The sequence below is a fragment of the Pygocentrus nattereri genome, chromosome 12 (genome assembly GCF_015220715.1).
Source record: "Pygocentrus nattereri isolate fPygNat1 chromosome 12, fPygNat1.pri, whole genome shotgun sequence".
Classification (NCBI taxonomy): Eukaryota; Metazoa; Chordata; class Actinopteri; order Characiformes; family Serrasalmidae; genus Pygocentrus; species Pygocentrus nattereri.
In genome coordinates, this window is record NC_051222.1 from 18,990,634 (window position 1) to 19,018,216 (window position 27,583).

A 27,583-nucleotide genomic window follows, 5' to 3' on the forward strand; every position below is an offset into this window, starting at 1 on the left:
TCAAAGGGCAAATTTTTGCTTGTTGAACTTCTTATCTTCCAGGTTTCAGATCCAATATGCCCAATAAAATCTAAATATGATAAATATATGATAAATAACAAATACTGTAATACATTATTATGTTGTATGCATGTAAGTTAGTGTGTTTTATTCTAATTTTTCATTTGCTCTCAATATTTTTTATTGTAGTATAGCATGTTATTCTTATGTTAAAGGTTAGATTTGGATGTTATTTTAGCCCTAATGGCATTTTGTGAGTTCACTAGTTTAATAAGTAAACTACTTATACGAACAGGCATTTTGTGTTCTGCATTGGACAAATTGAGATCCAAAAGTTTCAGAAGTATGAAAAATTTTACCCAAGGAAAAGTTATGACAAATTAAATGAGAAATTACTCAAATTTAAAAAATAGAATAGAAATGTTCGAATTTAAGTACATTTGTGGTGTTGAACATCTTGAGGCCTTTGCACAAAAGGTCAGATTTTTTTTTTTTAATTAATAGAGTTTAATGGAGTCCAATGGAGTCCATGCAGCACACGTGCACACTGTCGTTAAAGACTCCCTCCAATGAAAATCTTTCAAACTTGTTAGCATGTCCGTGTGGTGTCTTTTACATGCTATAAGACACATCATGAGTGAAATAAGTAGTCACTGCCATGGCCGAGTATTTCTGCTTTGAAACTGTAGTGCACCAATGACAATTTCAAAAAGGTGGAGTCAGGCAGGCAGGCTCTCTCACGTCACAAACATAAGGAACCAATCCCGTCCGCTGGCAGGTGAGGCTTTTAAAAAAATAGCATAATAATGAGGTAGAACAGGGTGTATCAGTGTCAGGTGTAGCTACATGGTGAAGTCCCCCCCCCCCCCCCCCCTCCAAAATGATGGCAGTGACAGGTTCTGTGTTCAGATGGAAAATTAAAGGGGAAAATGTGAGCCTTCATGTTACCAAAGATTCTAAAAATAAAAAACGGGTGCCGTTTATTCTGAAAAATAAGACTGTTCCAAACTTCGAGAGCAAACTGGGGTTTACAGTAGCCATTTTCCAGAAGACGGTTTTGTCAGTTTTACTAAAATAGAGACTAGCAAAACAGAATCTGCATATACTGACTGAAGGCAAAGGTGTGGAGTTCCATCTAAGCAACTTTTAAGGCAATAGGGGACTTTTTTTAATGGAGAGAACTTAAAGCAAAAAGGGGGACATTTCAAAGTGGAAATCCACTCAGACTTTTGGTCTCAGACCTTACTGTATATGAAAAGTATTCTGACAGTGTACATTTTTATTGGAGTAGATATACAGGCTCTAAATCCAACTGTAATGAGGTTCAAACACAAATAACTTCATTTACTCTTTATTGATTGCCTCTTTACAAGAGTTTTCTTACAACAACCTCCTACAAAATCCTTTCTGTCGTACACTTGTCAAGCCAACATGTTTGACCTTTGACAGGCACAAAGAGGAGTGTAAAACATCACAGCTAGCTGTAGGGGAACTTCCTTAAAATAAATAAAAAAGGAAAAAAACTGTTAGCCAAGGTTATTTCATGGAGAGAGAGAGAAAAAAAAAAAAAAAAAAAAAAAAAAAATCAACATTCTGCACAGTTGCATTCTCATGAGCAATTAAGTGCAGCTGAAGAGCTTTTGGCTTTTTTTCCCCTCAGCAGAGGCGCATAACACTAAATTTAGCTGACATTTACTCGTATTTATGGAACACTGCCTCTAGACTTTCAACAAAATGGAAAGGGACGAAAAGAAGAATTGAGATTAAGTATACAACAGGGATATCGGGGGTGCCCAACCCGGGTCCTACCATCATTCAGAGTTTAACTCCAACCCTGATTCAACACACCATATCTGGTTAATGAAGGCAACAATAATAACCCAATACTGGTTTAAAACCAATGTGAGGCCCTGATCTGAGAAATCTAGTCTGGCTTCTTTTAGTTTCTTAAGGTGTTTAAAAGTCCTTTGGAAGATGTTTGCCATCATATCAGATGCTTCAATGTTATACATCCTTACGTTAAAAATTATATTACCAAGCAATGTGAAAAAAAAACTTGCTCTGCAGAATGTTGTAAATTCTGGGTTCACAGAATAATTTTGACTTATGACTCTTAACCCATAGACGAGCTATAGCCGGTGGGGCACATCATTATATATCCCCTCCACAACCTGCATCTCCTACTTTCCTCATATAGACTCATCATTTCAGGGGAACTGAAATGAAGGAATGCATATTACTCTATTTTTACCTATATGCCTTAATTCATTTCAGACACGATGATTTAAGAGGATCTGGTCGCAAACATGAATTTTTCACATAAAATATGTAGTTGCATGTCCACATGCCAATGTTGCACAAAACATTTGCCTCTCCTACATTCTAGTTCTTGCATTTTCAAAATTAAAATCTGGAAGAATTTACAGAGGAGTTCTCTGAATATATATATATATATATATATATATATATATATATATATATATATATATATATATCTCAGGAGACTCATGATAAGGCACCATACCACATGTAATCATTGATTGAGAGTCAGGAAGTGTTCAAACAGAGGGCTAATCACAGTTCGTCTGTGCATTCAGACAACGATCTCTCTCGTTTCTCGCGGGCAGTGACAAAGTTGAGCAGGTCTATGGCCGTCACTACTCCAAACACCATCTGCCTCAGGCTGCTGGACCCGTCTGTCAAATCTGAGGAGAGCAGAAATAGCCAGAACACAAACACTGTCACAGATAAAGGAGCATGGACATTAGATCCTGCATAAGTTGGTGGTCTTCCTACTCAAACACATCTGAATCGACAGCTACCTGCAGGATTTAGTATGTGACCACAGGACTGCAGTTCGCCACCCCTATTCTAACCAGCCATATAGTATTGGGCCAAAGTCAGAGACCACCCCTCATTTGTTTCATGTCCAGTCAGGTTATATAAAAAAAAGAATGAATCTGATTATCAAGTTCTGAACAGGAACCTCTCCTTGAAAGAGCACATACAAACTGTTAGATGTGAAGGCGTTAGCTGTGCATTTCTTCTTGTGGGGTGGTCAAGTGTTTGAGTAATTTGAACATGATAGCCTATGTTTAGATGCTCATCTTAAGAGAAATCTCAGAGACCACCCCTCATTTGTTTAATTTCCAATCAAAACAACCATTAAGTACCAGTTTTTTATTTTCAGGTGATACGTCTGAAGAGAATGGATGCAAAATAATCCACTTGCAAAAGGAAGGGGAAAGTATTCGCATCAGAAGTTTAAAAAGATATACAGAAACTTTTGGGGGGGGGTTGAACACAACACACACACACACACACACACACACACACACACACACACACACACACACACACACACACACACACACACACAGGTGTTTCTGGTCATCCTCCTACTGTGAGAAGACGACCGAGTCTGAAAAGATGTGTTGCTACCAAAAAGCCATTACTAAAAAATTGAAAAATTCAAAAAAGTATACACACTTGCAAATCAAACAAAGAAGGTGCTGGTGTTCTCAGAACAATAGACTGACCACCCCAGAGTCCAGACCTCAACATCACTGAATGTGTTTGGGATCACTTGGATCATAAGAAGCAGAAAATGCAACCAACTTGTAAGACTGAACTTCGGAAGTTTGGAAAAATATTCCTGCAGATTTCTTCAAAAAACAAAGTAAGTCTTTTTCTGAAAAGAATGGAAGCTGTAATAAAGGCAAAGAATGAACACACTAAATAAATCATACACTGTACATCATGTAACACATATATTTAGTTGTTTTGGCTACAGTGTAACATTCTGTTAAATCTATGTTTCTCAATATATGGTGAAAGAAAAAAAAAAAACTGGCCATGACTGGAAATTAAATAAATGAAAGGTGATCTATTACTTTTGCACAGTCCTGTGCAAAGTAGTCCATGGTGGTGAAAACAGGAACAGACACGGCAAAGAAATAGAGGAATTAAGTGGAGTTAAGCTAGAGCTCAGGACAGTTGTAATTGAAAACTCCACATCGCAAAAGAGGGGAAAAACAACTTTTTAGATCCCAGTGAGTGGTCAGATGAGGAGAGACAGAAACTGAGTTAAGAACTGCAGGAGCCAATTAAAAGAGCTCATTGGATCTAAATCCATCCAGTTGACACATTTACCTCTACAAGAACACTTGTTCATTCAGTTTAATAAGGGGTGTTTGTTTAAAAGGGTAAGATGACATCCTTACTTATGCAACACTGACGTCAAAGCATGGCAGCTAGCACAGGATCTGGCTGTTCATTAGAAATAACAGTCTAACTGCAGCTTCAGTGTTTTTCAGATCATAAACGATAACTCCACAGCAGTTCCTGCTAGCGGGACACAGAGAGCACAGATTTTTCCTACTCTGAACAAACAGGCTTATCTGTGGAGAAGATACTTCAGTTCACTTACAATACTAATGCAGCGAATGTGGATGAGTGTTGGCTACAGCTGATTTACACTAATATTTCTTTTATATTGCTTTGTAAATGTGTTACACTTTTCAATATATTAAAAATGCCCTGACGAATCAGCAGCAGTGGACGATATGGAAAACCATTTCACAATAGACGATATGTATCATAATATTTTGACACACAGACACAAAGCACTAGCAGTGCCATATTAATCAACTGCCATTACAAGGAGAAATTCAGTGTTTACTGCTTGACACTTTGCATGCAGTGCTGCACTAAATCCACTTAAACGGGAGTAAAGATGGTCTCTTTCTGGTGAAATATGCAGTCGATTGGGTGATCTTCAAGCACTGATGATACGTTCCGAAACACTGAATGTGTTTGGGATCACATGGATCATTAGAAGCAGAAAACGCAACCAACTTGTAAGACTGAACTTTGGAAGTGTGGAAAAATATTTTCAGTTTTTCAAAGAAATCTGCAGGGATAAGTCTTTTTCTGAAAAGAATGGAAGCTGTAATTAAAACAACTCATTTTAAAGCTTACACGTTTTTAAGAAGAAACATTGGATTAATATTGACTGATTGTAAAAAGTTGAAATGTTGGTATAGAAAAAAAAAAAGCCATTGTTCCATCTCTACTCACACTGAATCTGTTCATGCACCACCAGGGCAAAGTGATCCGTCTCCAGGATCCGAGAGAGCTTCCCCAGGTTATCAGTCAGACGTATCTGAAAACAAGAACTTGTTAGCTGCAATTTCAAACACCTGTATTTTCTGCAGTACCATTATACACAAATGCTGTCACAGTAATAAAAAAAAATCCTTTCATTTTTCTGTCAATTGTTTTTTTCTGAATGGACCAACACACATGTTCCAAAATTAAAGGATGTTCCAAAAATCTCATTATACTGACTGACATTTAAAGAGCAAGAGCATTTTTGCCTTCTCCTGTTATGTCACCATTTTGGAGATTGTTTTTTTTGTTGTTTTAACAGTGATGATAAACCTGTTTTAAGTTCCCTTGCAGTGGATCAAAGGTGTCCACTCTTACCCAAAAGGCTGGTGTGGCCTTTTCACTCCAACAAAGCAGAAGCACAGCAGTTTGAAGACTGATTGCAACAGTTTAAACAAGTAGAATCCTGAGCATTCCAGCTTGTTCGGAGTGAAAACCTGCAGCCACACCGGCCCTTTGTGGATAAGGCCGCCCCAGCAGTAGATGGTTCTTAGAGATGGTTTTGTAAATGAGATGTGTGAGTGTGAAGAACTGTTTTAATGTTTAAAACACTCCCACATCATGTAAAGCTTTTATATTAATTAAATATTTCCGCAGAACTGCATGCCCAAGCTAAGAGCCATTTAGGAGCATTTAATTTGAAGAGTACAGTGCTGGCAGCTAGTCATATACAGACCACAGCTGAGTGGGTGTGTGAGACTCACCTGTTTGAACTGCTTGTAGAGCACTTTGCTGACAGGGTCAGAAGGCTTGACTTTTCCAGCCAGCACTGACGCCAACATGTTCCCCAGAGTCACCATGCCAAGAATCACCCTAAACACACAGCAGAGACAATATTAAATGAATCAATAGCACTTTTACCTTTTCAAGTGTCTAGTTAGAGAGTGAGGCTTAGCTGTGCTATTCTCAGTTCCTTACACTGCAAGTTTATTGTTTAGTAAATGACCGTAAAGACTCATTATTCCCAAACTACTATAAATGATTGAGCATTTACTTTGAAACTAACACAAAAGTTACATAGTTTTAAGTAAGGAGCTGAGATCATAAGGGGTTAAATGATAATGTAATAAAAGATGTATCTGCTTCTAGGCCTTCGGACTACAGCACATCACCCACTACCAGCAGACGAGCAGGGCGGCTACAAACAGCCACACCACGCTACCTGATGAGCTAAATGAGTTTTATGCTCGCTTCGAGGTCCTCAACCCTGGCTGACCAAGAGACATTATGGCCACACGAAACATCACTCACTGTGACATCAGTGGATGTGTGCAGGACCTTGAGGAGAATAAACCCATGGAGAGCAGCCGGCCCAGACAACATCCCCGGGCGTGCACTCAGGGTTTGCTCATCAGAACTGGCCGATGTGTTTGTGGACATTCAATCTGTCCCTCGCGCAAGCTTTTGTGCCATCCTGCTTCAAGTCAACCACCATCGTACCCCTCCCAATGAAAAACATTGTTACCAGCCTAAATGACTATCGCCCTGTTGCACGCACCCCAATCGTGATGAAGTGCTTCGAGAGAATAGTCATGACTCACATCCAGGAGACCATTCCAAACACCATAGACCCTCTTCAGTTTGCATACCAACGGAACAGGTCCACAGATGACGCAGTGAACACAGCCCTTCACACAGCGCTCACACACCTGGAGGGCAAGGACGTGTATGTCAGGACGCTCTTCATCGACTACAGCTCAGCATTTAACATGGTCATCCCACACAAACTCTCAGAAAAGCTCCTCACCCTCGGACTGACACCTGCCCTCTGCACCTGGGTGCTGAGCTTTCTATGAGATAGACCCCAGTCAGTCAGAGTCGGCAGATACACATCCAGCACAAGAACAGTCAGCACAGGGGTCCCACACGGCTGTGTGCTGAGCCCCCTTCTGTACACACTCTTCACGTATGACTGCGTGTCCTCCCAGAACAACAAGAGCATCATCAAGTTCGCTGATGATACTACAGTCGTTGGACTGATCACTGGTGGGGACGAGACAGCGTACAGGAAGGAGGTGGCAGAGCTGGTGGCCTGGTGTCATAACAACAATCTCTCCTTGAATACAGACAAGACCAAGGAAATGATTGTTGATCCAAGGAGGAAGCGGGAGCTGCACACACCCCTGTACATGGGTGAGACAGAGGTGGAGAGGGTGAAAACCTTCAAATTCCTCGGCATGCACATCAGTGAGGATCTCACCTGGTCTCACAACACACACCTCATCATCAGGAAGTCCCAGCAGCGACTGTACTTTCTGAGAAGACTGAGGAAATTTGGCATGCCAGCCAAAATTATCAGCGCCTTCTACAGGAGTACGATCGAGTGTTCTTACCAGCTCCATCACGGTCTGGTATAGAAACTGCACTGCTCAGGACAGGAAGGCTCCCCAGCATGTAATCAAAACTGCCCAGTCCATCTCAGGAGCAGCCTTCCCCTCACTACAGGACACTTATCACACCAGGGTCATCAGAAGGGCACAAAACATCATCAGGGACAGTGCACACCCCCAGCACAGACTCTTCACACTCCTACCTTCAGGCAGACGTTACAGGAGTGTGAAGTCCAGGACTATAAGACTGACCAACAGTTTCTATTCACAGGCCATCAGGCAGGTGAACACCTCACTAACTACCCCCACCCCCCTCCCAATCTGAACTGATTTAACCTTGCACTCAACAACTGCACCTTATCTGCACTTTACTGCTGCTGTTAGAACAAGTCTGTTTACATCTATTACTGCACAGAGTAATATTGTTTACATCTGTTTTCATCTGTCACTTGATGCACTTTATGAACAGCTGCTACACTTATTTGCACATACAACTTTAATTTTATTTCAACTTTGCACATACTGTACACTTTTTGCTTTTACTACGTTTTTTTTTTTTAGAGTTATTCTTATATTTTCTTTTTTTTTTATTCTCTTAAGAGTATATATGGTGAATGGAGGAACAGCAAAGTAAGAATTTCATTGTACAGTGCAACTGCCTGTTCTGCTGTGCACATGACAATAAAACTCTTGAATCTTGAATCTTCTGGGCGCCCTAATAATTTCTGGGAATGTATCTACGTATGTCTCCATAATTTATAGTTTTTATTTAATATAGAGTCATCATGCTTGTTTATTTATGTTATATTTAAATATATTATTTATAACCCAGAGAAATGTCCAGTCATTTCTTTGCTGTGGTATCTAGACAGATACAGCCAAGCGACCTCAGAAGCTGAACTGATGGCTTTACACATCAGATTAACTAACGACATAATTAGGAAGTGACGTTTAAGTAACCAATCACATTTTGATTTACAGGTAGAAAGAAGTCACGCTAGACCTTCTAGAAGTTTTAGATGAATCACTGAGAGTGAACACAAACTGTAGTCCAGGATTCAATTAGTTGTCAGAAATGGAAAACAGTGGCACTGAAAAAAGACAAACTCCTACACGGTTAAATATATGATAATGAATTTGTTATTAGCTTACAAACAAAAAAAAAAAAAACAAAACAAAACAAAACAAAAAAAAAAACCCCACACACACACACACACACACACACACACACACACACACACACACACACACACACACACACACACACACACAATGAATGCCTATTTATTCAAAAATAAATAATAATAAAAAAATAAAAATCACATACACCAGCCTCAGCTTACTGCTAACATACTATTACAAATCTCATAAAGGATGCTCAACAGAAAAAAAAACATTGTCAGAGTTGGGTCTCATTTTTGACCAATTTTTGAAATGAAGACTAAAGTGTAATTGTAATTTATTCCAATATACATAAACAATAACCTAAACAAAGTGAAAATCCTAATGGAAGAGCTCAGAACATTGTTTCACTGTGTGAGACTCACCCAGACTCATCCACAACTGGCGCCTGGTCAAAACCCTTTTCTTTCAGGATCTTGATTGTTTTTTGACAGGTTACTGTGGGCAGTACTGTGAGAGGAGCAGAGAGGTTTAAACTCTGCAACCTGAGATTCCACCACCTAAAAGACAGACAGAAAGGAAGAAAGAAAATTAAATAATGTGAAATAGCTTCACGGCCATTATGCCAGAGCTAAACCTGCAACTCTCTCACAACGACTGCCACTATTCCTCACTACAATGCAGCGCTTAGGTAACTGGACATCAGCCAGTGGTACATCATAACTATAAGGTTAAAGGTGAACTCCACTGATTGTTTTTGTATTTCTGCATAATTCAATTAGTAAGATGTAAACAAAGTCATTCGGAGTGGTTTGATGTAAAATGTTTTTTTCTAGAAAGAACTGCTTGCAACAGTGATGACAGTGATTCGCTGTCTGATGCCCGAGACACTGTTTCATGATATTTGTGAGATGAAAGGCTTTGGGTTAAAATGCCTATTTTAAAAATCCATTCATGACAGAGAGGTACACACAGGGTGTTATATATATATATATATATATATATATATATATATATATATATATATATATATATATAAATAAATAACCCCCATAGTGGGAAAACACACAGGTGTTACAATGTCAGAAATAAAGGTTCTGTGCTGGACATTTTTCGTTCATCAAGGTACAATCAATATAAATGCTCCCACAAAAGTACTCCAGTGGTTTAAAGGTACAATTGTGCACCTGAAATAAGTTTTTTCCCCCCAGTTGAAAAATACGTATTTGTACCTTTTCATAACCGAATGTTTTAAAACAGAACAATAAAATAAAAAGAGCCTGTAGATGAGACGGAGTGTGTGGAGTCAGTACAACTTAGACAATATAATTTCAATGGATTAAGGTACAGTCATGTTCTCTGACTAGAGGTACTGAGATGTACCCTTGAGGGAACCACCCCAGCAACAAGAGAGGTACTGCCCCAGTGAGAGTTTACTACCTTTGTTTCTGAGAGAGTAGGTTAAATTAAAGCAGGCATTCTGTACGTTAAAATGGTTCACTGAAAAAAATTAATTTACACACTCTAAACAAAGCTGAAAAACAGAAGTAGCCTTGTACTTCCAGTGCCAAACTAAAGAAGTAAACAACTGTCTTTGCTAAGCGATGTCTAAGCAATAAAATGCACGTGTGAAAGAATTTTAAATGAATAAGTTAATAAATAAAAATAAAACTGTCTCACCATGGCTTGGTAACCATGATGTCTTCCTCTGTGAGAAAGCCTTTCTGGAACATCCATTTGTCGCTCAGGAACTTGGACCTGGAGAAGAAAGGAAAAAATAAATAGGTGCCTTCACCTGGTCACAACCACAACACACACACACACAAAAAAGGGGTAAACAAAATAAATAAATAAATAAATAAATAAATACAAACACTCCACCCTAATCCACCGGTCTCCCCCTCTCATGCCCTTACATGTAGTTGCGGATGGAGTCAGGGAGGATGACCACGCAGCGCTGACCCTCATTCAGCTCCTTGGCCACCTTCACTGCTGCTGCCATAGCTGTCCCTGAGCTACCACCTAAAGGGAGTTAAGGACAGACCTTAGAGCTGTAGTCGACCCAAAGATGATATTTACACAGTTTCCCTTTAACCGAATGTGGTCAGTCAGTTTGGTGTCCAAAGTTTGCTTCCTCGGTTTTGAGCTACACGGCTAATGCAGCTAACAAGCAATGGAAGCCAATACTGCACAGATAATCACAATTGTGCTTTCTGACACTGTATGACACGCTGTTATCTATAGAAATGGATAAAAAAAATAAATCAAGCTTTAAAATGGCGGTTGCTAATGTTTTAGCTTTGTGTACTACTGACATGTTTCTACAATAATAGCAGGTGGAACGTTCTATTGCCTGTTACCTACATCAGTCTATTGCTAAAGAACCAAACTTTTGACACATAAATAAGAAAACACTTTTGGCCAAACTACTGAATTAAATGAGATTCACAGTCTAGACTACAATGTCCATGGCGTGAAGTTAGCTAAGCAATGGATTTCTGTTTATACTAATATTTATACTTCTTTAATTCACTGTAAAATGCTGGAGGGCCTAGAGTTTCCACATTTCACATATTCTGCTTAAACATTATGCAAAGGATAACAAATAGCCTTTACTTTCGCAATATACCTTGACATGGGATACCATTGTTCATTGAATTTCCATGACATTTTCTTCATTTGCTCAGGTATTGGAGTATAAAAGCACTGAGAACAGTTTTAGAGGAACTAAAGTTAGCACATCGTACCACATAGCAGCCCCTCGTCTCTGATGAGCATGCGAGCCATAGCAAAAGACTCTTCGTCGCTGGACTTGTACCAGCAGTCCACAACCTTAAAAAGGAACAAAAACTTAGAGCAACAGAAGTGATAAGGATGGAGATCTTGCAATTTTGGGCACAAGTAATCTTATATTTGGTCTTTTATATAGCTGTAGGATATTTTGTGGCAAGTCAAATTTGTGTGCATAAAAGAGGAGATCAAAGAAAAAGATAAAAAGATGGAGAAATTAAAGAAGTAATGATGGCACATATTTCCAAACTTAGGAAAACAGACCTTCCTAGAAATTCAGTCCATGCTCTGGCTAACAGACTATATTTTGCACTAGCACCGACATCTAGTGGCGATTTAAAGAACAACAAATTTAGAAATAAAAAAAAAAAGAATATTATCAAGCTCTAGCGTTATTAGGAATGGGTGTAATTAAAACACATGGATATTAATATATCCATATATGTAATTATTAATATATATATGGTACTCATCTTATTACTTGCTTACCTAATTACATATTTGATTATGTATCATCTTGTTGTTTATAAGTACATTCTTGACTGAGTTTTTGATGTAGAACCGCAGGGACTTTGAGCACATAGGCAGTTGATATTGCATCTTGTGCTAAGGAAATGGCCACATCTTAGGCTACCTTTTACATTAGCAGGCTGAAGTGGCATAAATTAGTCACTCACTTAGCACCACAAGGCCAGTGAAAAAACAGGATGTAAACAGTGAACGGATGCAGTATAGTTTAGCGCAGCCATAAGAGTTAAAGTGTTTGATTTGTTTGGCAAAAAATATGTAACATATTGGAAATATTTCAAGTAAAAAGATGATAAATATCTACACTGTGATTGATTAACTCACCGATCTGTCCAGCACAGTTGGGATGAAATCATAGCCAATGCCCTCCACCTCGTACTGCGTCTTATCCGTCTGATTCAGCTCCTCCGGCTCAGCCAGGATCGACCCTTCTGGATCCACACCAATGATCTGACACGGCAAACATACTGCATTGTCATTTATTTCATTACCCACCAGCCTCTTCCCTTTGCAGCAGCTTCCATGTTTTTGTGGCCTGTATATTTTTAACATTAAATTACTGCTGCCCTTTGCAGTAGCAGAGAAATAAGACACACACACACACACACACACACACACACACACACACACACACACACACACACACACACACACACACACACACACACACACACACACACACACACACACACATCTTCTAAGCTGCTTCTCCTTCTGGGTTGCGGGGTTGCCGGAGCCTATCCCAGCGGTCATCATGCGGAAGGCAGGATAAACCCTGGACAGGTCGCCAGTCCGACACACACAATCACTCACACGCACAGGGGCAATTTTGCATGTCCAATTGGCCTGACTGCACGTCTTTGGACTGTGGGAAGAAACCGGAGAACCCGGAGGAAACCCACGCAGACATGGGGAGAACATGCAAACTCCACACAGAAAGGACGCTGGTCGGGGAATAGAACTTAGAACCTTCTTGCTGTGAATTGACAGCGTGAAATATGCAGTCATATACAAACGTGAACACATCTGGTCCCCTAAACAGGGCAATTTTTACTGCACAGTTTCTATTAATTTGCTGAGTTTGACATATTGGTAAAAAATGAAACATAAAATATACCACACTTTATGTTTACCCCCAGCAAATAAAGAGTAAATATGCATTAAACTGTGCAGAGAGAATGTTTTACGTAGAAAATCAAAGCATGTAATTTGACCAGGTGCGTCCAAATTTTTGCATACGACTGCATGTGCAAACATTACCATTCAAAACTTTGGAATCAATGTTTGCAATAAAATAAAATGTTGTTGGAGATGCGTGTCTAAATGTATTCTAATACAGTCACTGTATGGTGCAATGTGACAGGTTTCAATTAATTAGTAAGAAGTAATAAAGTAATGAAATGACTGATCGTTAGTAACACAAGTTATTCAAGATGAAAATGAAACACTGCTCTGCACTGCTCCCGTCAGACTGTAAATGAGCAGTTTTTATTGTGGGCTTCATTTCCTAACCGTTCTTAAGAAGACATTTCTTCTTAAAACCCACTTATGCAGTTTTCACGAATATTCTGACAATCACCAGTTGTTTCTAATTTAGGATTTGTTCTCAGGTAAGAACAGAATCTACACACACTCAAGAGCACAAAGGTGAGAAGTGTTCTGCGGTTTACAAACACGTCATAAATCTGGCGTAGAGTTTTTGTCAGTCAGTCACTAATCTAAGCCGTTTATCCTCATGGGTAGTGGGGGTGCTGGAGCCCATCCCAGCACTCACTGGGTGGAAGGCAGGAAACTCCCTGGACACGTCACCTACACATCAAATTTTCTCAAGTACAAATTTATTTTAAAAAAACTTGGGAAGATATTGGTGAATGAGGCCCTGTGCTGTTTTGCAATTTCATGAACATTTAAGATCGCAAAAAAAAATGATTGAGTATCATGTGTCAGGTCTAGAAGCTGGTGTAGGCACTGGTCTTCACCTTAATGTTGGGGCATTTTTCTTTCAGTTTGCGGGCGATGCCGGTGATTGTGCCTCCTGTGCCAGCTCCTACTACCACCATGTCCACTTGCCCTGAGTAAAGATATTGGTGTAATAGGAGTGAGTTTGACATGAGGTAATGAAAGAAAAAGAAATTTAGTTAGTGACTGAAGTTAACACTTAAATAAAGGAACAGTTTACACAATTTAAACCACGGCTTTGGTTGTTTAGTTTTGCACTTAGGCTCACGACAACGACAACGACAACCAATGAGAGAAACAAATCTAATAGAGAGTGAAAACAGAAGGACACATGGTCACACTACTAAATCATGAAGAGTTAAAATTGATTTGATAACGTTGTGTCTGACACTGTACAAAGTACTGTTGTCTATAAAAATGGACAAAAATAAATAATAAATCACATAGTGCAAAATAGCATTTACAGCAATTGCTGAAACTTAAGGCTTGTAACAGTGAGTCTTACAGTGTCAGAAACCACAAAATCAAGTCAATTTGTGATTACTTAACAACTTAATGTGGTTTTAAGCAAGTGTGTGATGATTTAAAGATGCAGTTTGGGTGCAGGTTTCAGTTACTTGTTAGCTACATTAGTCTGAAAATGGTGCAGCTTTTTTTTGCCAAATTCTCAAATGTAGAAAACACACAGAGAAGACAAAGTTAGAGGTAAAACCAGTCCTAACCATTGCACTGTTCTAGTATCTCCTCAGCAGTGGTGTCATAGTGAGCTAAGGGGTTGCTGGGATTGCGGTACTGATCCAGGATGTGCGAGTTGGGGATTTCGTTCTTCAGGCGCCAGGCCACGCCCACATGGGACTCTGGCGAATCAAAACGGGCGCTGGTGGGAGTTCGGACAATCTCAGCTCCCAGAGCTCTCAACACGTCCACCTGCACACAAACCATATTTACTAGTTATTCCCCAACTTGAATACAGTTCAGAGTACGAAAAGCTACTGACAGGGGACGTCAAGCGTCTAAGGGCTTTTTAACCATTCGTATCTAACCATAATACAATTAAGGCTCATTAATCTACAAGAGAGCCGTGGAAAATCTTTTTGTACTTTATTCATTTTAACAGACACCATCATTATACTGACACTAATAGATGCCTTTACCTTCTCTAAACTCATCTTCTCAGGCATGACAATGATGCAGCGGTAGCCTTTAACTGCAGCAGCCAGAGCAAGACCGATACCTGATACAAAGAGTTTCAGAAAGTCTATGTATGAGACCAGCATGTGAAAATAAACAGCAACACATTAAATCTCTATGATATACACTGAACATCCAAAAGTATGTACCCCTTCTAATTAGTGAACTCATTGCAGTCACAGGCATTCAGTTGCTTAGATAATCTCCTCTACATACAAAGCATTGCCAATAGAACGAGACATTCTGGAGCAGCTGTGTGTGAACCTAAGGCAATCGTGTCCAATGATGAACCATTTTGACTGACAATCCAGACTTCATGCTGTGATATTGGCTAATTATCTAATGTATTAGATAACGTGCCACATATGATCTGAAGGTAAATAAACCTGTTGAAATTTTTACACATTATACAATGAATTCTGCGTTTTAGTTGTCAGGATTAGTCAATTCAACTAAAAAAAATATATTAAATATTTACTTCAATGATAATTTAGTAAAGACTGATTGTGAATTATGCGTTATGATATAGCATTCTTGTAAAAGGTTAGAATAGTTCTGAAAATGTCATTTATATTTGCATTTTATTTCATTTTACTGCATTTGCAACCCTAAATAAGTCTTTCCTGTTTCTTCATAATGCTGATCCAGGTGGAGCTAGTTTCTATATTTCACAAATGTTTTTTTGGCAATCCTGAGATTATGTACATGAAAAATGTCAAATATGGTTCATCCCTAATAGCTTATTTATATTTTAAGTATTTTTTACCGGATTTCTAGTTTTGGCCTTTCTGAAAAACACAGCAAATTATCAAAATAATCAGTTGATAACTTGATTATTGATAAAAACAAGAGTGAGAGTAACACACATAGAGAGTGAGAGTAACCCCCTCCCACTGATTACCAGTGTTTCCAGATGTGGGTTCTATAATAGTGTCTCCAGGTTTGAGGACACCCGCTCTCTCTGCGTCCTCCACCATCCGCAGACTGATCCTGTCCTTTACGCTGCCGCCCGCATTGAAGAACTCACATTTTGCCACTACGCGCGCACACACACACACACACACACACACACACACACACACACACACACACACACACACACACACACACACACACACAATATTATTAAAACAATGCTTCACTGCATAGTTACACAGTTAAAGCTCAATATGCTGTTTTTTGAATGGAGAGTATTGTCTGCATACTCACACAGCTCACACTTGAGTCCGAACGTCTTGTTGATCTTGTTGATACGGACTAGTGGTGTGTCTCCGATTCGTCTAAGGATGTTGGGCAAGATGCTCGGAGCATTGGTTCTTTGAATGTGGAGAAAACCAATTTATTTACAGCAGGGGTTCCAAAAGTTGCCAGTTGAACCCTTTAACCTCATTTTTTTTTCTTAAGTACCCCTTGAAACGTTGTGTGCCACAAATGGTTCTATATAAAGAACTGTGTTTGTAAACCTAAGAATGACTCAGTTTGCATTGCATGCCCTACAGTTACTTAATTATAATAAGCCTTAGTATGTAACAAGCCTGGGATTTTAAGGGGTTTAAAGTTCAAAATAAAGTTTTAAAATAATCTTTAAAAATCCTGATGTACTAGACCAGGCCTGACCTATTTATTGGCAGCCCAACGATATCGTCCTTCATTAAGATTCAACAAATTTAAAGGCCAAATCCCTAATGCAACATTTATAAAAGTTACGTGAAGAGAACACATGAAAAATAACCTCTAATTAACAGCAAGGACATATAGTGTTACTGACTTCAAACTTCAGCACATGGTACTCCAAAAGTCCTAGAAAGCACACACTTCTTGCATGCCCACAATGCTCAAATGACTCAACGAGGATGCTTTTTCTACCCTTACTAAAGAGCCAATAGCTCCCCCTCCCTCACTGATCAGAATTACATAAAATGTATATTATTTAAAACTTTTATTTAGGAGGTTTTGCTGTTAAGGAAAACAGACAACTGAGAATCAAATCTAAACCTACTGGAGTCTATTTAAAATATGTACAGGTCTGAAAATTTTCAGGCCGGTCATAAATACAGAGGTACAGTACTGTATAGTGAACTGTACAGTCTACTACAAACTGAATGAACAACAGAATCCGTTACAACATGCAGAAGCACAAGTTATGTAAGTACAGAGAGCCTACATGCCAGATTTAACAGACAAAACACAAATCTGGAACTGGTTTCAGCTGGATTTACAAGAGTCAACACGCTTGAGCATGCCAACAAGTCTACGCAGACACACTGTAGAAATAACTTTTGCAATGTAAAAATGATTTTGTTTTAACTCCAGGCCAAAATGTAGTCTGTCCTCTTTTTAGCTAACTCAGCATTTTGTTCAAATTCAAAGACCATTAAAGTGGTTCATATGGAACGTATTTTCTGCCAAATGCAGAGAAATTTTTAAATTAGGGCACCCCTGTTTTTCCACCATTCCTGATAACAGATTTTTCTTTAAATTACTGTCTTATAGAGTGCGATTTAAAGGGGCTGATAATATTATGCTTTGGTAGAACAACTGCTGAAAATGCTCTGCGTTGGAAAAGTGTTTAGGGATTAAAATAACAGTTTTGTCTGGAGGTTCCTATTTGGCACACATCAGCCCTTAAGCTGTTGGTCAACGAATTGTTGACTGAATGTTCCCCATATTCCTGGATTCTTAAAAACCTTTAGCATCCCAGATTGGCCAGATACTGATCTGATGTAGAAACTAAAGCATCAGGGGTGTAATGATATACACAGTTTCAAGTTTGATAGGGAGGTCAAGATTTGATTGTATTTTCTATATTTTATGCATTTGGGTCTCTCACAAAGCAGGATTTCTTGCTTTGCCAGTTAGCTTCCAACTTAATTCCACCTAAGCCTGGATTTTTTGTCCTACAATAGTAGTCACTTTTTCCCAGGCTCCATTAATGTAAAGTATTTAAGATAAACAGACAAATCTGTTTTCAACTCAGCTAACGTTAATGTTAAAGCTGGGTTTTGTACATTCTGATACCCAGTGCCAGAGACCCTGTGGTGATAGTGCGCAACACAATCTGCTTTTTAGATGCTACAGTGGTCTGTTTTGACTCTTCAGACCTGCTATTTTTCTCCGATGAGAATGTATAATGCTAGAGATGTTAGAGAAAGCTAATCTGCATATCAGAAATCCTAATTTACAATTACATTTTTTTAAAACTTGAAAATTCTGACTCATTTCTACCACATATGTCTAGTTTTATATGTCTTACTTGGGTGGGTGCGTATGGGGGGAATCAGTGTGCGGTGCCCCTAAGCTCCAGGTGCACTTGCTCCTCAGGTCAGGACGAATCCATTTCCTCTCGGTGGCCCCCTTTTCCCTTGTCAGTTGGATGGGTCCATCCTTGCCGCCAGTAAAGCTCAGTTTGTCTTTCTCTTTGCTTTCTGGGTGGTTTATCTCAGGGGGTCCATCGCTGACCTCGCCACTGCTGGAGCCCTTGTTGTTAGTGAAGGGGCAGACAAGGCTGGAGGTTCCGCTGTCTTTGGTGGAGGGTACTGAAGGCATACTTGACTGGACAGAGGCAAAGACACAGTCACTTTCACTGAAAGAAGGATGAACAGCGCACTATAAGGTGCTACAGAAAACTTCTGGATCGTTTGGTTAGGAGACATGTCCTACACAGCTGTACAAGGGCAGCCACAATGTTACTCACTCTGATTACAATAATTTACTGTAACATTCAGTAAAAGGTAGAATTGAAACAGTGAAACAGGGGGTAAAACATCTAATTTACAGTTTCCCTCTTACCCAAAATGTAGTCGACCAATCAAGACGTTTGATGTATGAAGTTTGCTTCTTTAGTTTTGCACTGGGGTGACAGGGCCAATGTAGTTACTGGGTAATGAAAACTTATTAATACCCAATTAGCATCAAAAACTGCCTTAAACTATCAAGTTGTTAAGTAACCTTAAATGGGTCTGCTTAAGTTGTTTCTAACACTGTGACACCGTTTTCTATAAAAATGGACAAAGGTTTGTCATATACACTAATGTTCGGACTGTAAAACCACACTGGTTTCTCAGTTAATGTGGTAATCAGCAATTAAACCAGTTTTATTCAAATCAAACAAACACTTAATGGAACAATTCAGAATATTGTTTAGATAGACAGGTAAAATACTGATTTTGTTCATTTTAAATCAATTCAAACCTCAAAAGCATTTCAAATCAACTTCTACCGAGTTCTACATTTTACAGTGTAAACTGATACTTTATTCACAATTTAAAAGACCCACAGAACAAAAGGAAAGTGCTAAAAATGTTTATATGATACTAAACTTTGTTATATTAAACACCCAGGAAAGCTTGAATGAAAAATATAAGATATAAATGTAATAAAACTTTAATGGCTTAAAAACCGCTGCTCAGACCTATCTGAGAATTGTGTGGCCAGGGCTAATGGGCAGCTTGATTGACAGCTCTCTGTCCAACACTCCTAGCCTGATCCTCTCACACAGAACTAAAATCATTACTCAGCTTTATGTGACCATATCTGGACGAAAAAAGGTCACGGATGAACAGATGAGGCACAGACACACGGATAAACAGACGAAGCAACGCGTGGATGAAGGAATGAACGAATGTTGGTGATCGGATGGACGAATGTACGGACAGTGTGCTCAGTACGGCCTCTTCTCCCCTGCAGGGCCGAATGGTTCTGAGCAGGGTGGGTAACCGTTCCAGTGGCATTCCCACACAGACATGGACTGTGGATTAAGCTGTAACCTGGCGGCCTATGCTAATGCTAATGTAGCTAGCTAGTTATTCAGCTACAGGTGAAAGCCACCATGGAACAGGCTGATTCAGTAACAGACGCTCAAATTACACCCATTTAGAGGATAAAGAAGACGAGAGCTCATCAAAAGACTGACAGACAGACTCAAACATGTTTTATGGTGGGTGGTGTGTGCATGACTATTAGCTTGTTAGCGGTTAGCCATTCATTTGCATAGTTTTCTTGGGTATTTCCTGGTTCGGATTTAGGAGGACAACAGAAACAAAAACCATAACCGGTCTCACAAGTCCAGACCAGCACAGAACGGCCCAGTCCGGCCCTGAGAACCATTTGGCCCGACAGTGGGTAAAGCGCCCTAGTTTCTCTGAACTGCTCTGTGTGATCGAGACGTCAGCCTTGTGATTGGTTAGGAAATGCTTACAGAAGTGCTGCCCAAGGTTAGGACCACCCAGTTTGAGAAATATGATGAAATATATTGGTCACTGCAACATTATTCAGGGGGTTTATTTGCTACATGTTCACCGTTTGCCAGTAAGAACAAGAATAACCTAATTAGAAACATTACATTTTTTACATAATTTAAAAGGTGCCCTCAGTCTAGTTTAAAGTACTGTGAGAACAAGTTATGACATGGTAAACAAAATAACCAGTTTTATGAAATAATAATCTGTAATTTAATATTGTGGATATTATGTTTTCATGAGTTAATTTTTAGCACTATTCATCTTTTTAGGTTATAACAGAATCATCTGCAGGTCTGTTCATCATCAAGACGTGTTCATTTTTCCCCACTTCCTAGAAATTGAAATCTACACTGTAAAAAATAGTGAAGTAATTTTATTTTTTATAAACAACTGTTTCAATACAAGTATATATTTAGTTGAATAAAATCAGTTAAAATGCTTGTTACGAAACTAAGCAATGTCAGTGTATAGGATATTAGTATCCTATTAGATGTACTTTATGCATTACTAAAATTATACTGCAACAAAATTGTTTTCGTATTATTGAAAACTGATTCCAAACATTTGAATGGTAGTGTAGCTAAAAACAGCAGTAGCAGCCATTTATATAGACAACAGCATTTCGTGCAGTGCCAAGAGACCACAACAGCATGCCTGACTGTTTTATCATACGACACTGATTATTTTGACTCGCACTGCTGTGCAAATGAAGTCAATTAAACATACAACCACACTTATTACAAAAGGCAATAGATTTAAAAAGTTGGACCTTGAGTTCCCATTTTAGTGAAAAAAAAAACCTGATAAAGATCCTTTTAGCCACTTAATGCTATTTGGATTAGCCACATGTTTTTCACCACAGATCTGAGAGGGATAATTATGTCCAGGCCCAAGAACCGTGACTTATCTATACTGGCCAACATGATCTCACTGGACTCATGCCAAAGGGATTAGAGCCAAAACTTGTCTGGCTGGCTGGCACACAGCCCTGAATCCACCAGTTAAACTGATGAGGGCCAGGCATTTTCACCATGACAGTACAAGAACAGGTCTTAAAAGTGCCTGGCTGCCAACAACAAATCACGCCGAGTTTATGTTTTAAGAAGACTGTAAAATGTGAAAGTTTTGCTTGGACCACCCAAATGACTGGCCTGCTTTAAATGATGTGATATGACAAATAGTGCTCAATAAGACCAGGAGCATGAATTAACAAGGTAAAGGCTTTACGTTTTGAATTCGCGTTGACTTTATCTGAATACATGACTATGGTACTATTACACAGCCATCTTGAGTGAGGTGCTTCAGTTAGAAATAGCTTGATTTAAAACTAGATAAAAAAAGGTATCAGATCAGTTTTGGTGCTGGCTGATTCCCAAAGGAAAAGAAATAAGCGCAATTGTGCCACGTCTGCTGAGGATGCTACCTGGGAAATAATTAATCTGTGACCAATTCCTGGCATCTTCCTCTCTTCTGAATAACTGTGCTGACTGGGATGAATACAGCAGGCTCAGGTGGAAATGGTAAAGCTACACAGCAGCTGTTCAAACCAAATCTTCCTGGAGCTGCTCTGAAACTACACATCTCGCTCGGTTGCCTCACTGTGAAATAACCAGAGGCCAACATGGGTCCAGCATGCTTTTTTCCCTTAGAAATAACATGCGGTGGTCATTTATGGCGTGATTTAATCATGGCTAAATCAAAATTGTGACAAATGGTGAACAATAAACATCATTGATATATGCAAAAATAATGACACTGGAATAATTCCGTATCAGCAGATAACTGTTTTACAAACACCACGGTCATGGTGAAAATGCCCGGCCCTAACTGGTGGTTTCAGTGCTGTGTGCCAGCCAGCCAGACAAGTTTTGGCTCTAATCCCTTTGATCTTTAGGATCAAAGGATCTTTATCAGGTTTTTTTTTTTTTTTTCCACTAAAATGGAAACTCAAGGTCCAACTGGATGGGTTAAATGCAAAGGTGGAATTTCCCCGTTTGTGGGATTAAAAAAGTATCACGTAAATATATTTATTTTTTGTTAATTATTATACGCTGGAGGAGCAAAACGTTTGGCCGATGATATGAAATACCTGTATTAGTTTTACAGCATTTGTAACCATATACAAATGAAGGTTTATTTCTCAGTGATGCTTATCCAGGTGGATTTACTACAATTCCTACATCTTATAGATGTTTATGCATCAGCACTGGCAGATATGTACATGATAAATATCTAATATCGCATCGTCCTGTGACTCCCTTGCAGCCCTAGCTATGCTAGTGCATATAGTGCATGTATACTAGTGCATAAATGCCACATACAGCACAACAGCACATTGCATAGCTAACAGCAGTTGACACTGAATATTTTCCACACTTTTTCCAGTTTGTCCATTATTTTCAATAGTCAGTGTTAATCAGAAGCAACATAAATTCTTCTTATTAAAAATTACTTAATTGCTTAGTTTGAGGTAATGTGTGATGATTTTGGCAAGCCGTGTGCACAATGCTAATTAATCTACATAAACCTCCATTACTCATTAGCTACATTAGCCTTATAGCTCTAGCAAAAGCTAAAAAGGAAACATTTCAGACGTTGAGTAATCATCTTTAGGATAAAAGATAAAACTTAAAAACAAAAAAAGATTCTTAGCTCAACCATCGCCTTTTGAATTTGGTCACAAGTTAAAGCAGTGGTCATTCCTTACAGCAGGTAAGTCAAGCTGGGGACCTTCCAAGCCAAAGTGCTGCAGAGCTTAGCATTCACCATCATGTAATGCTATGAATTCAGTACATGAAGGCCAAGCTTATTAGCTGATGTGCTGAATCAGGTGTGTTTAATGAGGCAGTGCTGAACTCCACAGAGTTCTGGTCTGTGAGGACTGGAGCTTGACACATGCCTCACAGTGAGACTGGAACTACAGGGCTTCTTTGCAACAGTTTAAGTGCTCACCACATGCCTCATGTAAGCAATTTGGTGCTGCACTCTGAGACTCTAAGACTGCGATGAAACTCAAGACACATGGGCTCAGTCCCCATCTGGAACATGACGCACTACACAGAATACAGGGTTGTACACTTGTATCCTATTTAGTGCCCTAAAGTAACTGGAGCAGTAACTGGAGGCGAATAAGGGAGGAGCTGTAAAGGCCTTTAAAGGTTTAAATGTGGAGAGGGACTCATGCGTCATGGATGGCCTTGGCGGAAACCCAAAACAAGCACACAGTAACATGTGCTGTCATGCTGCAGCATTGCATAGGTCCTTTCTGAAGAGCCGGCTAAGAAGCCTGAGCACTTTTCTTAAGTGGACAACCAGGACTTTCCCAAACTACTGTAAAAACTAAGGACAATAAAACTAGCTTGTCCACTTCTGTGAGCCTCGGAAAGCAATGAGAAGGTTTTCATGCTAAAGCTGATACTTATGACATTTTATACTTCATATTAATTTGAATTATTAGATGTTTTTTTTTGGGGGGGCAGGGGATTCTGACTCAATATCTAGTTATTAAGAAGTACACTTTAATGATTTAGAGTTTCATGGGAAAAGTCCATGGGCTCTTCCTTTGCCAGTGAAAAAGTATAATATATTCTTAAAAGTACCTTCTTAAAAGACCGTGTACCCGTAGGTACAAACATTTACTCACTGCATTATTATACCGCAAGATAAATTGAGTGACTCTGCTTAAGAAATAAGCAAACAAACGTGTTTTCAGCACATACGCAGGGCTTATCTAATCTTTGCCCTGGGGCAAAAACAGTACAGGTTAAATAAGGCGAGAGTAATGATGTTCAATAGGAAACACATTTTCTCAGTGCTCTTCTGGACCAGAGCTAAACTGCTTGGCTTAAAGCAGGGATGTCAAACTCAACCACTAAAAGGGCCATTATTAAAATTTTTCCAAAAATTCGTAAGTCATTTTATTTTATTTTTACTTAACATTTTGTCCTGACCCCAACTGACCATTGTTTGTTCAAAATATGCCAAAACTATAAGGCAAAAAAATAGCCACTGAATACATAATTTCTGTAGATAACCTCTTTAAATGTCCCCAATGTACAGTAGAAAAAACTTGTGCATTCACTTGGACTAAACCTGGCATCTTTTTTTTTTTTTTTGTGGTGCTGTTCAGTAGAACATTATTGGGGAGGGGATGGGAGCACACATTACAGTGCATGCTGGGAACTGTAGTGCAGCTCATGGTGAAACAGGCTAATATTAGTTAAAATAATTTTATGGGCCGAATAGGTTTGTGCCACAGACTTGGCCCGAGGACCTTGTATTTAACACATGGGGTTTGTAAAGAAACACTCTGGCCAAATGCTGCTGTAAACAATAAAACAGTGCCTTAGTACAGAGACCTGCGTGGAACTGTTTTTTCAGTCCGAATGATTTATTTATTAATTTAGACCAAAAAAAAGCTCCCCAATGGTTGTATGATATATTTGCATAATGCGTGCTAAGTATGGTGGTTAAAGAGCACTTATGATAGTAAACAAATATAAATAAAATATATGAGATATAAAATCATGAATCCTGTTAAACCGATAAGCCAGAGGAACTACATGCTGTGACATGACAACACTACTAGAAAAACCAGGTCAGCATGACAAAATTCATCCAACCCAAAAGCCTTGTCCGATGGAAATACAACGGACACTAGGACCCAGAGAAGAGGGAAAGAGATGGAGGGCCATGTGCTTCCCAAAGGGGGTTAAAACAGGAATTTTTATGAAAAATCCAACTTTTACTGCTTTACCCCAAAGCCACTGACTTCAACGGCACATAAAGCAGCTCAGAAGCGTGAGTTACATGCTTAATAAAGAAAGTTGGGATTGAATATGACCGACAGGCGCTTTTTAACAGCAGCCACGTGCTGAAAAGCCCTTTTACTCTGATACACATCGCGGCTTACAGGAGGAGGAGGAGGATGGTGGTGATGGTGATGTAACTCTTGATAGTAAGACGTCATTCAGCGCTGCTGCTTATTTGACTAAAGTACTTCACGGAGGTTAGAGCTGAGATTTTATCTACTTTATACGATCATTTCAGTCACGCCCAACATCAGAACAATTCTGCAAAAGCGGCCTGCGGCTCTGGGAGCAGATTTCTGCTGCTAACAGCAAAAGTATTTTTAAAAAGTTCATAAGAAGCTGGTGGATATGAAGCCAACTGCAGCCTCTCCTGTTATAGCTGACCTGGGTTACTAGCTTTGGTCTCTCCACGCCTGAAATAAGTAAACGGTCCGTTCATTTTCTGCCTCGGTGCTGATGAAGAGAAACCGGCTCACCTGTGTGTGTCGATACTGAGAGCTTCTCTTCAGAGGCGGCTGACTGGAAACTTGCCGAACTCTCCAGAGGTGTGAACCGAGTGATCAGCAGGTCTGAGCAGAGTGAGCAGAGTGAGCAGCAGGTCCAATTTTAAAGGGAAGGGAGCTGATCGCCATTTGGGAACCGGCCCCGTTTGGGAGCGCGCTGTGATTGGCTAGAGCGGGGGGCGGCTATTTACATACCCACATACCGCCCGCAGGTGTATCCAAGCAACCGGGCGAGAAAGGCGACGTCCAAAGGCCGCGTCCCAACAGCAGGATGTGTCCTCTCTGACGAAGCTCCCTTCACTGATCTGGCCCCAAACAGATGATGCAGAACCTCAGAAAGAAGTGAAGGGGGAAAGAACTCAACTATTAGGGCGCAGCGCTGCTGGCCGGCCCCGGGTTCGAGCCCCAAGCGGCGACACTTCAAACGCTGGTTGCTGAATTGCATAAGACCGTTAGTTTAATACCTAGTGAATTATTATCTTGTGAGTGACCTGATCAGGAACACTGAGCAGGAATCCACCTGGAAAGCCTGCTGAGATACACAGAATCAGAATAAAAAAGGTTTAATGGAACTTAAAGGTGTGGTGGTGTGATTATGGAGCAAATCTTTGGGTTTACGGGATATGCTCACAGTATGTAAAGGGTAGCTGGAGATGTTTTGTTGTTTTATTTTGGAAATCCTGTATCATGATTCCGCCAATAACCCCCCCCCCCCCCCCCCCACCCCGCGCGACCCTGAGGGAGAAGCGGCTTAGAAAATGTGTGTGTGTGTGTGTGTGTGTGTATCATGATGCAGTGGCCAAGTGAGGTCTTGGTAATCTCAGCTGTCGATCTGCCAGTTCAAACAGCCCATATCCTACATTTTTCTTGTGTTTAATTTCGCCCCCTGCGGTCCACCTATAGCAGAGTGTGGTGCAGGTATTGAAACAGTCACACCCATGTTCCACACTCTGTCCTTCCCAATTAAACAGGCTGTTTTTGTTGCTATTCTTTTAAGACTGATACATGTAAATGAGCTCTGTTCTGATTGGTTGCCCGGTTTCGTGCCTCAGTCAAAAAAGCTGCAACATTTATAACTTATAACCTCACCCAGAATGAGAGGCTTGAACTGCTGTAAATGGAATAGAGGGATGTGTGTAAACGAGTTTCCTTAACTTAAAAACAATCAGTTCAAAATGGGCTATGTTACTTCACATGGACTGTATTTTGAAACTTTAACACAAATCAAATGGTACTTTTACAGTGGAATTCCAGAGATCTAAAAGCCTTAACACATGAAATAGTGATGTAGATGTTGACTGATGCCAGACGCATTGCTTTACTATAGTTTTATAATAACATTTTGACCTAAAATGTATTAAGATCCATTCAGATTTACCACAATTTTACCATCATCAACATGAAGCCTTGTGTGGATTCACTGGTGGATTTGGAGTTAGTGAAATGGTTATTTTTGTCTTTCATACATTGTGAGCTCTGGTTCCCATCACCACCACTGTGAAGAAATCTGTTGGTTTTTCTAAATGAACCATTTCACATCTAACCACTCTGAATAGAGCTCAGCAATACAGCAATATTTATCAACAACGTATTTCCTGAGCATACGGTGTTGTCAACACTTCCACTGTTTGATTACATGGAGTATGTAGAGTATAACAAGTCCTGTTACATTTAACACCACTTGTGAAATGTTAAATACAAATCAGTATATTCTTCATTTTTTTAAATGTTTGTTTTATATTTGGCCATTAAAATTAATATATTTAATAGTGTTTAGTTTTTATATCATAAAACATCTTAAAGTAACATGTTACAATTTCATCATATTATCCAGCTCTGATTCTGAATGATTTTGTTTATATTTCAACCATTTAATTATGCAGAACATTGGTGGAATTCCCTTTGCCAGTTCCTCAAGCACTTGTTTTAGTATTGAAAAT

General features: G+C 39.4%; 1 protein-coding gene across 1 annotated transcript; it reads right to left on the reverse strand.

Annotated features, from left to right (window-relative positions):
- Positions 1-1,335: 1,335 nt before the first annotated feature.
- cbsa (cystathionine beta-synthase a) lies at positions 1,336-26,031 on the reverse strand. Its single transcript, XM_017710000.2, has 15 exons — positions 25,617-26,031; positions 18,343-18,641; positions 16,299-16,405; positions 15,991-16,125; positions 15,053-15,132; positions 14,621-14,825; positions 13,919-14,010; positions 12,264-12,389; positions 11,369-11,453; positions 10,538-10,643; positions 10,302-10,379; positions 9,047-9,181; positions 5,874-5,982; positions 5,080-5,164; positions 1,336-2,705 (listed from the first exon to the last, which is right to left on the reverse strand). The coding sequence occupies exons 2-15, from the start codon at positions 18,633-18,635 to the stop codon at positions 2,575-2,577; spliced, it is 1,767 nt and encodes a 588-aa protein (XP_017565489.1). The 5' UTR covers positions 18,636-18,641; positions 25,617-26,031; the 3' UTR covers positions 1,336-2,574.
- Between the last annotated feature and the right edge of the window lie 1,552 nt (positions 26,032-27,583).